Source organism: Plasmopara halstedii, assembly GCF_900000015.1.
Source record: "Plasmopara halstedii genome assembly, contig: Scaffold_658, whole genome shotgun sequence".
Classification (NCBI taxonomy): domain Eukaryota; phylum Oomycota; class Peronosporomycetes; order Peronosporales; family Peronosporaceae; genus Plasmopara; species Plasmopara halstedii.
The window spans coordinates 316,622-328,656 of NW_020187575.1; the positions used below are offsets into that span (position 1 = coordinate 316,622).

At 42.4% G+C, this 12,035-nt stretch overlaps 3 protein-coding genes across 3 annotated transcripts; 1 reads left to right on the forward strand and 2 right to left on the reverse strand.

The window, feature by feature from the left end:
• Positions 1–3,269: 3,269 nt before the first annotated feature.
• PHALS_13243 (uncharacterized protein) lies at positions 3,270–3,574 on the forward strand (the record flags this gene model as incomplete). Its single annotated transcript, XM_024728963.1, has 2 exons — positions 3,270–3,383; positions 3,482–3,574. 2 exons carry the CDS (start codon positions 3,270–3,272, stop codon positions 3,572–3,574), a joined length of 207 nt encoding a protein of 68 aa, XP_024579387.1.
• A 1,779-nt stretch (positions 3,575–5,353) lies between these two features.
• On the reverse strand, positions 5,354–8,351 carry PHALS_13244 (hypothetical protein L916_01323; the record flags this gene model as incomplete). The annotated part of the gene is made up of 3 exons (XM_024728964.1): positions 5,354–5,361; positions 5,447–5,483; positions 6,282–8,351. The coding sequence occupies 3 exons, from the start codon at positions 8,349–8,351 to the stop codon at positions 5,354–5,356; spliced, it is 2,115 nt and encodes a 704-aa protein (XP_024579388.1).
• Positions 8,352–9,361: 1,010 nt separating this feature from the next.
• On the reverse strand, positions 9,362–11,224 carry PHALS_13245 (uncharacterized protein; the record flags this gene model as incomplete). Its single annotated transcript, XM_024728965.1, has 1 exon — positions 9,362–11,224. One exon carries the CDS (start codon positions 11,222–11,224, stop codon positions 9,362–9,364), a length of 1,863 nt encoding a protein of 620 aa, XP_024579389.1.
• Between the last annotated feature and the right edge of the window lie 811 nt (positions 11,225–12,035).

The window sequence follows — 12,035 nt, forward strand, 5'->3', positions numbered from 1 at the left end:
AGTAAACCGAACCTAAGTGGGGGAGGATGTAACGGGTTACATGAGAGTGACCCGTCACTCTCCCAAGGGAGCTGTGGTGTGGCATACACCACATTACTAGATGGGTACATGGCTTGAGAGTCATGTAATAAGAAAACATTAAGGAACACCTATAAATATATTCAGTCTTAAAACTACCTAAATTTGGTTCATGTAATAGTAACGTGTCCTCGGACCAAGGATCTGTGAACTGCTGTTCACTTAGAGTTTGTATACTCTTGGAAGTCAAGCTTCCTCTGTGCAAGGTGCCGTGTGACCCGTCACACATCCGCTTCCACATGTTGCTGAACAGTCTAACATTCTCTTGTATGTATATCTGGTAAAGAAGGATAACTATTCTCTCAATCTTTGTAAGAGTTGCAGCGACAATGTCTATGTGTTATTATCTCTACATGTTACAATGGTTTCAAACCAAACATGTGCACACAGCTTTCTGGCTTCAAAATCTATAAGGTCGCCTCGTCTGCCGCACCCAAACCATTTTGCGTCCTTATTCCGAATATTAGTCAGGATCAGCTATACCGGTGCAAGTAGTTGTATAGGTTGTGACTCATTGACACATTTTTATAGTCTGCACATAAGGGCTTACCCGCTTATATATGTTGAGCCATCGGTACAAGCGCTCATTGGGCAGTCTTCCAAGATGACCATCTGATGTCGTGTCATGTGTCTTGTACACTATTCTGTATTTGAGATCCCCGTCATGATATGCTGCAACATCTTGGATGTCAACTCGTTAACGGTGTAACACTTGCTGGCCCCCACTAAAGACCAACGCCGTCCATTCGACCATCTGTGATGGTCTGCGGAGGACATGTTCAATCTGGCGCCAAGTATATTAAAATGGCGCCAAAACCTCGTCGTTCAGCGTGGATCCTAGTGGCCAGATGCAGTATTACGGACGCATCTTTCGGAAAACCGAATATAACCCTGTGCAATTGGACTGCCAATACTCTGTCGGCCGTGCAAATAGATTACAGCATTTTATGCTGATGAGTCATCAAGAAACTGCAGACGTTCATTTGGTATACAAACACCTTGTTCACCCAAGTACTGATACTCCGTTATACAAATAAAACCATTGCAATATGTAGAGCTGTAAATTTTCGACACGGATAACTTTTATGATCAGAAAAACACATCATGGTAGCAGACTCATCCGACTATGTCAAAGAACTCTCTAGCAACTAAGGGAAGTCTGTCCAGAATTGGTATCGCACAATTTTTATCGCAAATGCCAGGCACCTGGAGATCACATGACGTAGGAATTCATTATAAAAAGCTAAAGAAGCGTTCAAGGTCGTTCGATTTCGGGTATTATTTGCGGAAAATGAATGTTTAAGCTCAAGTTAGCGGCTTCGATCCATGAATACATCTCCAAGTTCCAGCATTTTCATGCTCAAACAGAACTGCCGATTGCAATTAGGACCAGCGTCTTTGCTTTCAGCGTGGATTGCGCGCCGCTACACCTGCCAAGATAAAAAAATGAAGCATATAGACTCGGGACGACAAGATTGCGATGGCAACGAACTTCGAGTTTTCGCATCAATCTAGCAGTTCACAAATCTTACCGCAGTAAAAAAAACTGGCGCGAAGTTTAAAGTCGTTAACGTGGATGGTAGGCAAAGAAGAGCAAGAAATGATAAAAGTAGGGATAGATACAGAGAAAAGATTTTGACGACGATTGAAAAAAAGAAACCATCCGCCACAGATGCAAGCAGGAAGGCCAAATTATATCTGATTGTCTGAAAATTTGCGAGTCATTCAACAAGTTCAGTATTGCGTTCTATGCGATCCTCTATGGCATACTGCAGTCCAGCCAGATAGTGTCAAACTTTATCGACAATGACTGCAGTTTAAACGGCATTTTTTGCAGAGTTGGCAAAGCCAATGAGACTGATCTGTGCTTCAGGTAAACGATTTAAAGCCGTCGTCGCACGGCGGAAATGGCTTTTCGAATTCCTGGGTTTCCGGCAATGTCATTGGTATGATCTAGATCCTTGAGGAAACTCTAGAGACCGAGTCGAAAAGACCATATTGACACCGCGCGCGTCGATGTGCGGTGACCCGCCTATCAAATTGAAGCCTTTCAAGTTTCGTTTTGACGCCAATCGACGCCGAGCTGGTCAGAGTCAAAGCTGTGAAACTTTTAACTTCTCTCAACAACTTGGAACGATGACGATGAACGCATGAAGCTCAAACTCGACAAAGAAGTTTCTGGAGGCAACGCATGACGAAGATGCTGAGTACGTGTTTATGGCCGATCCGCACGATTCAGATAGAACTTCCTGATACTAGCAGCAAGGGTGAGCAGCACTGATGAATAAATGCAGTGCTTGATTGCGCCGCGATACTTTGTTTCGAACGGAAATACCTAGCACAGTATTATCAATTTGTGAAAGTATTGAGCGTTCCATCGAACGCAAGCCTGGCATGAAACATTTGTGACGCCAAGACCCTAAGCAAAATAAATCTTCCATGATTGGACGAAAGAAATGGCCAAAGCTAATTCAAGCGTCGAAAGTGCCTCACCTTTTTCAGCTCCAGCAATTTGGGTCAAGAAACCATTTCTAGCTCCCTGTCCCCCCTCTGTCTGCCATTCCAGGTAGTCGTTAGTTTTTGTTTACGGATCCGTTGTGAAGTTTCAACTTAGTACTGACGATATTTCATCTACTGTGTTGTCGACGCCCGATGGCTTGTTTGGATATCTTGAAAATGTTATAGCGCTTAGTGGTAGTTCTGGTACGTTCAATCGCCTGTTTTAACATGTATCGGACAATATGCGTGATGACATCTGAGAATACCTCAGTAGTGTTGACTTCATCGCACAAAAACAAACATCGCAGATCACATCAGAGTTTTCGATCGTGTACTTCAACGTTATCTGGATTAAAAATGGTACACTAAGTTATCAAATCTGCATAGTGGAAATCCCTTAGTCTTGAAGATTTTGTGGGGAGGAACAGGATCCGTTGGATCCCAACGATATCATGATCATCAAATCTCGGCCACTCCGAAGACTAGAGATTGGTTTGGTACAACAGTGTGTGTCACTCGTTTCTGCACAGACTTTGCCTAGTATGACAGGTCATCTCCACGAATGGATCAGAAGGAAGCGACATAACAAGGCCATCGAGCAGTCTTGATCATCAATTGGCATAGTTCGAACAGTTGAATTTACGACTTTCGTCTCCGCCAGCTCACAAGCGATCAAATCCTTTGGCATTCCCATGGATGCATCCTATTTTGCCTATGGTGGGGCCTTGGCTCAAAAGAAGGGAGAGTCGGAGTATTGCTTGAATTATGGAAGGAAAAAAACGAAGGCAGCTAACCATAGCTTTCCGGTTCGTCAACAATCCGGTTCGTGCGTAAGAAAGCCTTGTAATCATGCACGCTTTGAAAATGTGTATAAACGCTTGATTATCTATTTGCGGTCCACAAGAGTAGTGGAAACATTTTCACTCAGAAGACAACGATCGACGCATTGCAAGATAGTTCAACGAGTGAGCGGATTTCCAGCCCCAGTACAAGTTAATAGTAGGACACACGAAAGAAAACACTCTGTTGGAACCCTGACTTTGATCATATAGCAGCTTAATACAAACTTCAAGATCTCTTCAATGCAGCGGCAAATCGTGCGATTGTGGCTACAATCAAAGCGTTGACTACTTCCATCGAAAAAGCTGCTGGATAATTGTACAAGGTATATCAACGAAAAGAAGCATTTTAGTCTAGCTCGCAGAAGGCGTCATAGTCCCAAAACACACAGTTGACAATGGTTATACTGTCATTTACTTGAAGATGAGGAACCACAACTTTGATCCCGGCCAATGAAGATTTAAAAATCAAGTTATCTTCGAACATCACCATGTTTATCTGCCGGTCTTCCAGGATACTTCAAAACGTACGTGGTAGTTCACAAAATGTGTTGTTAGCACAAAATACACTTGACGTTATGTTAATATCTGTTCGATGTGCAAGCGCAGCAAATAATGGCAAACGAAATCGTCAGTACTACTCGATTTATTCAGTATTCCATTGTGAAGAAGAAACGAATTTTTCATGGAATTTCGGGTGGCATTATTCGAGTCTAAGGGTAGAAAGCACGTAATAATGGTCATCGTTGATCGATCGACTAAGCACGCGAAGTTTATCAAAATATCCACGACTGTAAATGCAGACGATACCAGCGATCTGTTCATTAGTCACTGTACGGTCTTCCTAAACGATTGTGTTTGATTGTGACTCTTACTAAACGTTGAAGTTGTAGAGTTCAGCATCGTTGATTCTGAAGACTCATTACGACCTCTCATCTGTGTTTAGATTACAATTTGACGGTTTCTGGCAAACAAAACAAACCATTTCGTCAAGGATTATATCCGGAGTCTGTCAACCCAGCTCAGACAGACAGAATCGACGTCTTACTGGCAAAGATTGCGTACAACAGCAGAATGCATCCATCCATGAGAATATCTCCCGTTGAAGCTGATCTCGGCTTTACGTCACGTAAAACCCACGCAGAATGAAGTGGCATTCTACTCCAACTGCACCAAGAAGTCATTATCAAGAAGGCGTAAGATGCGATCAGTGAAGTCTCACTATAGCAAGCAATGTCCTACTCAAGACTTTGGCGTCGATTATCTTATGTTGCTGGAGTGAAAAATCGCGGCATTCGGTATGAAGGATTCGATAAAACCAGGTATTTCGCACTTATATTTGTCGGACCATTTTCCATCGTGAGAAAGGTCAACTGTGAAACTGTGACTCTTTTGAGCTCGCCAATGTCGATTGACCTTCGTATCCGCACTACGCTGCTTAAATTTTACTAGAAATCGTACGCGGAAGCAGCAGCTAGCAAAGGTCCTATTTGCTGATTGCACAATAGAATAATAAAGCTGTGATTGGTCATTGTAAACGCAAGCGCGTCAAAATATACCTGGTCCTATATGAGCATCACAAAGGTATGCAATATGGCAAACGATCAATCATGCCGTTACCAAAAATGCTCTCTCAACATTCTTCGCTCGTGTATTGTAATGACAAGAGCTTACTAAACTATACACCGTGCACCGATACGAGTACACTTTGCAGCACATAAGCTTGAATTACGTAGTGTTTACGCTGCTCATTATATCGGAGTGTATCATTGTCAATCCTCACCTGTTTTGACGAGGGCGCGTCGCTATCTACGTGACACTATCATGCATCCCCATGGTATCTCGTTTCTGTAACACTTGGCAGAGGAGACACTGATGCGAGATTTTGATCAAAACCATGCATACGGTAGAATCAGTAGAAAACGGTAGCCTTATCGCTATTTTCCTAGGGTCCGCAGATGACACAAATCCTCATCAATACTGTTCATCTGATCACGTTCTTGCTTTCACTATACAATATATCTGCTCACCTTTTGGATTCCTTTGTCCTGTTGTATCTTGTTTATTCTATGGGAGACCAATATTTCATGGCCACAGTGATACAGACATTCCATTTCTAGAACATTCGACGCATAAAACCTCCCAAGAACTAGACTAGTGATGACGGCAACGTCACGCGACCTTCCTCTGAGAGATGATCCTTGAAGCGAGGCTGCCGTGGCTCATTCGCTTAAAAGAAGCTTAATTAAGGTCGGTGACCTTCGTTCTATACTTAGAACCAGTACGAGTGTAGCGGATCGCAGTGCACTCTCTCCTAGAGTAATGACAACCTTTGCCCAAGGCAAATCAACTCTTCCATTTAAAATGTAAATTGTATCTTCAGTTTTATTGCGGCAAAATCTAAATCTATAGGCTTTCCTATCGTTTTAGTAAAACCTTATTAAATGCATTACTATCTACTAATCCTTGTTTAAGTGTAGTCACACCATCCCGTGGTAGCACCATCTTGTGTGACCCACACTACTATGATCTCACCATCTTGTGTGACCTACACCCTTCCTACTGTGGCACGTAATACAACCCTTCACATTTCAATACTCGGCGATTGATCCATGGATCTGTTTGAGAGCCTCAACGGGTTCCCATGTCGCTTCGCACACAGATTCACAAAGCCAGTGGAAATTGTACATGTCTTTTCCATCTCAAATATTATGCAAATGCTTTTTAGTTTTGTAGATTGATAGATCCTTGGTCTTTTTAACATGAAATATCTGTGGGTTGATTTTTATTTTTGGATTCAGTAGCATAAGAATCATGCAATATGTTCGACTTAACTACATCTAGTTATGCCGTAATAACACGCACGCCGACTGTTGAAACGCGCTCGGCCGACATTATATCAGGCTGCGTGATAAACATCATATTGCGTGGTACTTTCATTGAGCGCGACAACCATTCTATCATTGCTGGACAGAAATTGCCCTGCACCGACACAAAGTCCAGACGAATCTTCGGATAGATACTGTCAAACAAAGCGACTACCTCTCGAAAAGTTGCTAATATTGGAGCATCCAACTCCGAATCTTTAAACACGTGCACAATGCGCAGCGTGTTAGTTTGCTCGTTGCGGCGCACATAGATGATTGCCTTGTTTATAATAGTTAAGTCTGGAGCCTTGCAAAAGAATACAATAGGCGACTCACGAATCCTCACAATTTTGCTTGCAATTGTTCGACCGCCTCGCGCACCAGTGTGTTCAACCTCCAACATATCGTTCGGTATAAGACCAACTTCAACAGCTTTACCATGTTGAGATGGCGCCATCTTTTTCATCATAGCAAGAATGCATCGAAGAATCATCACGCGTTCAAACATAATGAAGATAACAAACATGACGACGATAAAGTAAATGGCGAAATACATGAGAACTTCTGGGTCACCGAGCAAATTGGCAAAGATGGCAACAACAACCAAAACAAAGCCAATGATAACTGCAGTCCATGGAGCGTGAACATCCCGTGGAATCTCGGATCGTTTGGCCTTCAACAACATGCAAGCGCACGAAAACATAGCCATCAGTCCAAGGAATGCGTATGTGTACACACCATTCACCGTGGTGGCATCAGCATTTAAAATGAGTACGAGACTTGACGAGAGAAGAAAGTAGATACCGATAATATAGTGGTTTGTGCCACGCAATTTGTTTGTTCGTGCCAGAAAAGATGGCAATACACGATCCATTGATAAACGTCGAACGAGACCACAAATACCAATGTAAGATGTCAAAATCGCACCGGACAATACAATAAAGGCATCAACACAAATCCAGGATTCGAACCAACTTCCCACGGCTTCCCGACCGACTATTGCAAGAAGGTCATCCGAACTATCGTAGATGCCGCCTGGACCTTCTAGCGGTAAGACTGCGAGGATTCCAGCGCCAAGACCAACATTGAAAAATGTTACGAGTGCCCACATGTTGCGAAGAGTCTGGCGAAAGACACCAGGTTTCTGCTCTTCAACAAAGTTTGACGAAGATTCAAATCCTGTGATACCCAGCATTGATGCACCAAATCCAAAGAAAATGGCTGTCAGTACATTTCCATCGAGCATAGAACCCGCAAAATCAACTTCAGGGTAGCCAGTGTGCATGTTGTCACGAAAGACGTGAGGATGCTGTATACCATAGACCACACACGACACGAAAAGAATAACTAGCACGACAATATGGTGAAGAAAGATGACGACGGCAACGCGAGAGCTTTCGGTAATACCAATCACCGTAAGTGCAGCAAAAGCCCCCAACAAAATGATAGTCGAGCCGACAATGGGAATGTCAATCAAATTATTCAAATATCGAACACCAGAAGTAGCCGAAACGACGCCCGTTGCCACGTACGACAATATGCTGAGACAGGCAGCCACTGCTGCTGTGCGTTTTGATGTTGTATTTAAAAGAGCATTATAAGTTCCACCATTCATTGGAATGGCCGTGACTACCTCCTCGTAAATAAATCGAAAGAAGAAAAGTACAGTGGAAACCATGAGCAACGGAATAGGCATCAATTTACCAGCTTTCGCTGTCACTGACGACGCCGAGTAGAGCACACTGGATAGTATGTCGTTGCCCGAGATGGAAGTAGCTGGTAGCTGGCTCAACAGCTTTTTCGGTTTGTTTAACTCGTTTTGAATCGCATCTAATTCATCGTCTGGTACTTGTACATGCTCAGAGCTACCAGCACCTGGAAACTGCCACGTAGGACCCTTAAATGCACCTTCGGTAATCTCAATCTCAATCTTACGTCGTCGTATATTTGCACCATGAGTCGTGGTGGATGGATGTGGAAGACTTGGTGATAAAACCTCTCTATAGGCCGCAGGTGGAGTTTGTACACTTCGGTTAGCGCTTTCACCTTCGCCATTACTTGACCACATTTGTTATCAATCGTTTGACGTTGACCTGGTGAGTGGAGAAATGGTTTTTTATTTGTGAGATAGGGCATTTGGAAAAATACCATGATGTCGTCTTTCCTAAAAACAATTAGTTAAAAGAGCTAGAGCAGGAGGGTCATCCCGTACATCACAATAAAATTGTGTCTTGCGGGTTTATACCATGTGGTGGTCTACTTGGACATAGTATGTTTCTATATATAGGATTTGTCCAGTTTTCACAGAATCTGCTCTTATCATGCTTTTTAATGTTTATGAATTTCTTGATAGTGACACATCAATGAGCATACTTGGAAGCTATCTTTGAAGTGACTAGTCGGTAACATTGGATGAATACTTTTATTCAACGGTATTGTTCGAATATTCTTTGTAAGGTTCCTTGTCACAGAAATGCGACTTCGTACATTATGAAGATTGGTATTAGCTATAATATTCCAAGTTAGAAAATCTCAAGAGCTTTTGGTAGTAAATATCCCTGTTATGCCCAGGAAGTCAATTGTATCAATTGAATCATTCGTACTTTGTCCTGGGTATCTCAGCATATCCTCCGATTAGGCTAAATTTTCAATGCAACGTCTATCATCTTGTCGTAAACATCTAGTACCACATGCTTGCTCTTCTAATCATAGAGAAAAGCTGACAGACAATATTGACTTGTGACAAAATACATTTTTATTGGAATTCATCACTTGCGACACTTAGCTCTGTTGGGTGGACACTTCCTCTACTAAGGTTGCACAGACCGACCATATCCCCCCCTCAGAATCACTACTTTAAATTTTGAAGATACCTTCTGTTATAGTTTTACCCACCACATGGCTCATCAAATATTGATCTCTTGAGAAAGTCCAGATACCTTGTCGACGAATTTTGTGTCAAAGTTTTTGATGTTGTGACTTCGTGTACAAGTTTTGTTTTTCTCATGCTGTGACCAAACATGTCTGTACTTTTAACTTCACCTGGTTATATTCATTCACATGTTTACTCTTATTGCTTTAAATTAGTCTAGCAACATCAATATGCCTTAAGTCGTTCCAGGAAATTGTTGACGGATATACTAGATCAGCCGTCTCTCGTACTGAACTCGCTTCGCTTATCTGGTAAACAAATATGCTTGTAAATCGAACACTTGTCAGCTTCATCACCAAGAGTGGTAGAAGGTCTTCAGCTCCAATCAAGTACTTTGCATTTACAACCAAAAACCCATTACCATAGACAGCGTCGACAGTTGCAGCAGGACGATTATCCCACATAGTGTAATCTTCATAATCGGATATGATCCCAGAGCGTTTGCTTAAAGCTGCACCTGTGGCTACCTCGAAAGATGTGAGTTTCATTGGAGGTAAGTTCTTCGTGTAAACACTCGATCGTTCATTCTTGCCACTTTTCTTTGACTTGATATATCGAATTGCTCTCTGGACTGCAATGAAGGCAGCAATCAGTATGATTGGAGAGAAGATCGACAATGCTGTCAAGAAGACGACTGGATGTCGACCACCGACAACCTCGTTAGCCGTTATGAGGTTTAATGGTGATAATGCATCTAAATAAGGCGTTGCTTCCACTAGCCCATCTGTTAAGTCGGCCAAGGCAAAGCCCGAAACTCTACTTTTTGAAATAGGAAATAGCTTCACCAGCTCAACTTTGTACTGCCAACTAAGTTCGAATACTGCAATAGCAAGCAGTGGAGTCACACGCTCCTGTGTGGCATAACATAGAACAGTTAAAGCACACAGGAATACTGCCAGCAAATCCGCGTGTACAAGCTCTGGGCGATAGTAGATGACGTCGAGACCCGTGATAGAATCTCCAATGAAAATACACATTTTCGTGATTGTCCAGAACCCGTTCATAATGTTACACAGTATTACAAGTAAGCCTCGAAATATGAGAGTTCTGGAAATCGTGCTAAATGCATCTCCAACCCAAAATTGGCCAACGCGTATGCGTCGAAACATTATGAATGACAGCACGCCGAAATTGAAAATGACCTCAAGCGCAAAAAGGCCATGAACAGCGTGTGTCCAAGCCCAAGAATCATGAGACACAATATGACTTTGCCATAACATGCTTCCTAACTCGGCCGCTGGATTAGTCGGTATCTCCCAGTGCGACATTTTAATGTTCAATTGAGACGTTGGATCGCTTAAATAGCGTCCAAACCGACGCACTGTACGGGCATCCTTCGCAGGGTCCCGGGTCCGTGGGTTTGCAAGGGTTTGAAGCAGCCAGTGGTTGTTCTCGTCGATTCCATTAAGCTTTGAATACGCGAACTCTGGTTCAGCCACGTACGGATAGTTATACGCGATGGCGATGTCGTGAGTAATTGTTGTCGCTCGGACATCATCAATCGCTGCTACGAGAAGGAGAGTAGCAGGTCCCTGCTGGTGCTGCTTGTCAATTACGTAATCTTGAGCTGACAGAGACGTTGATAATAGCATCATATGTGTAGAATTATCATTTCGTCGAACTAGATAATATACACGGGCAATACTTGTATCACCAGCTGTGAGCAAGTCAAACGTACAGTCAATCACCGGTGCCACTAATTCCAGGTCCATCACGTATGACAAGTTGTAGGAAGCATAACTTTGAAGTCGAGAAAATATGAATCGTAGGAACGTGTTGCTGTAAATGTCAGTGTTATAGTTTGGCACATTTGAGCACCCGGTTGTGGATTGAATCAACGTTGACTCGAGGTAAATCGAGGTGTGAAGGGGAGAAGTAGAGCCGTTAAGTACTTGCTGAACAAGAGGACTTGCTTGAATTGTTGAATTACCAACATATTCAAGAATCAGACCAGCCTTATGTGTCTCAATCGGTAAATTGTGCGATAGGGATCCGAAAAGAATGCTCATTGCCGTCAAAAATGAGTGTATAGATATCTTCAAATAGAAAATGGCGACAGCAAACACCGCCAGTCGATGAAGAATCGGAACAAACCGGACAAGGCAATTGCAACTGCTAGTAAGTGACTGTAAAAATTCGCTGACTCTTGAGGATCCTAAAAGCTTGTCGTTCTTTTGGCTTACCATCTTTCGAACTTGAAGTCTATCTGTCTGGAAAGGTGTTTGGTGAAAACGCTTTGCCTTTTTGCTTCCTAACACTAATTGAGTTTTGGCTTTGCAGTCGCAGCACAGCTATTTCTGTTTTCGTTTGCGTCTTCTCTGTGATACTAGCTTTAGCCCGACACGTCGTCCTCGCCATAAAAGCGACACTAAGACGTGTGGTAGGTACTCTATCTATATATATCTACTTCGCACTTGAGTAATCAAATTATGACATTACATGAATGAGTGGTATGAATTTTGACGAAAGAATTAATTCATTAATAAATTGGTACAATACAATCATATCATAATCTTACAATAGTATTGCAGCTGTACTATCTACACATAGAAAGGCACAAACCGCAACAGCTTTCTCAAACGGTGTATTAACCTGCTTGTCTTATCCACCACTATATGTATCACTTACTTCACCGTTATTATGACACTATATAGGTCTAAATTTTTAAATTCTTGAAGCACATTACCTCACATGGATGTTGTACCAGAGTCAACAGATTTGCATCGACAATACTGCGTCATCGTCGTCACTGTAAAAATAGACTATAAGCTCCTAGAGCAAAATTAAGAAGAATGATTCATGCAGGCAAAAAAAAAAAAA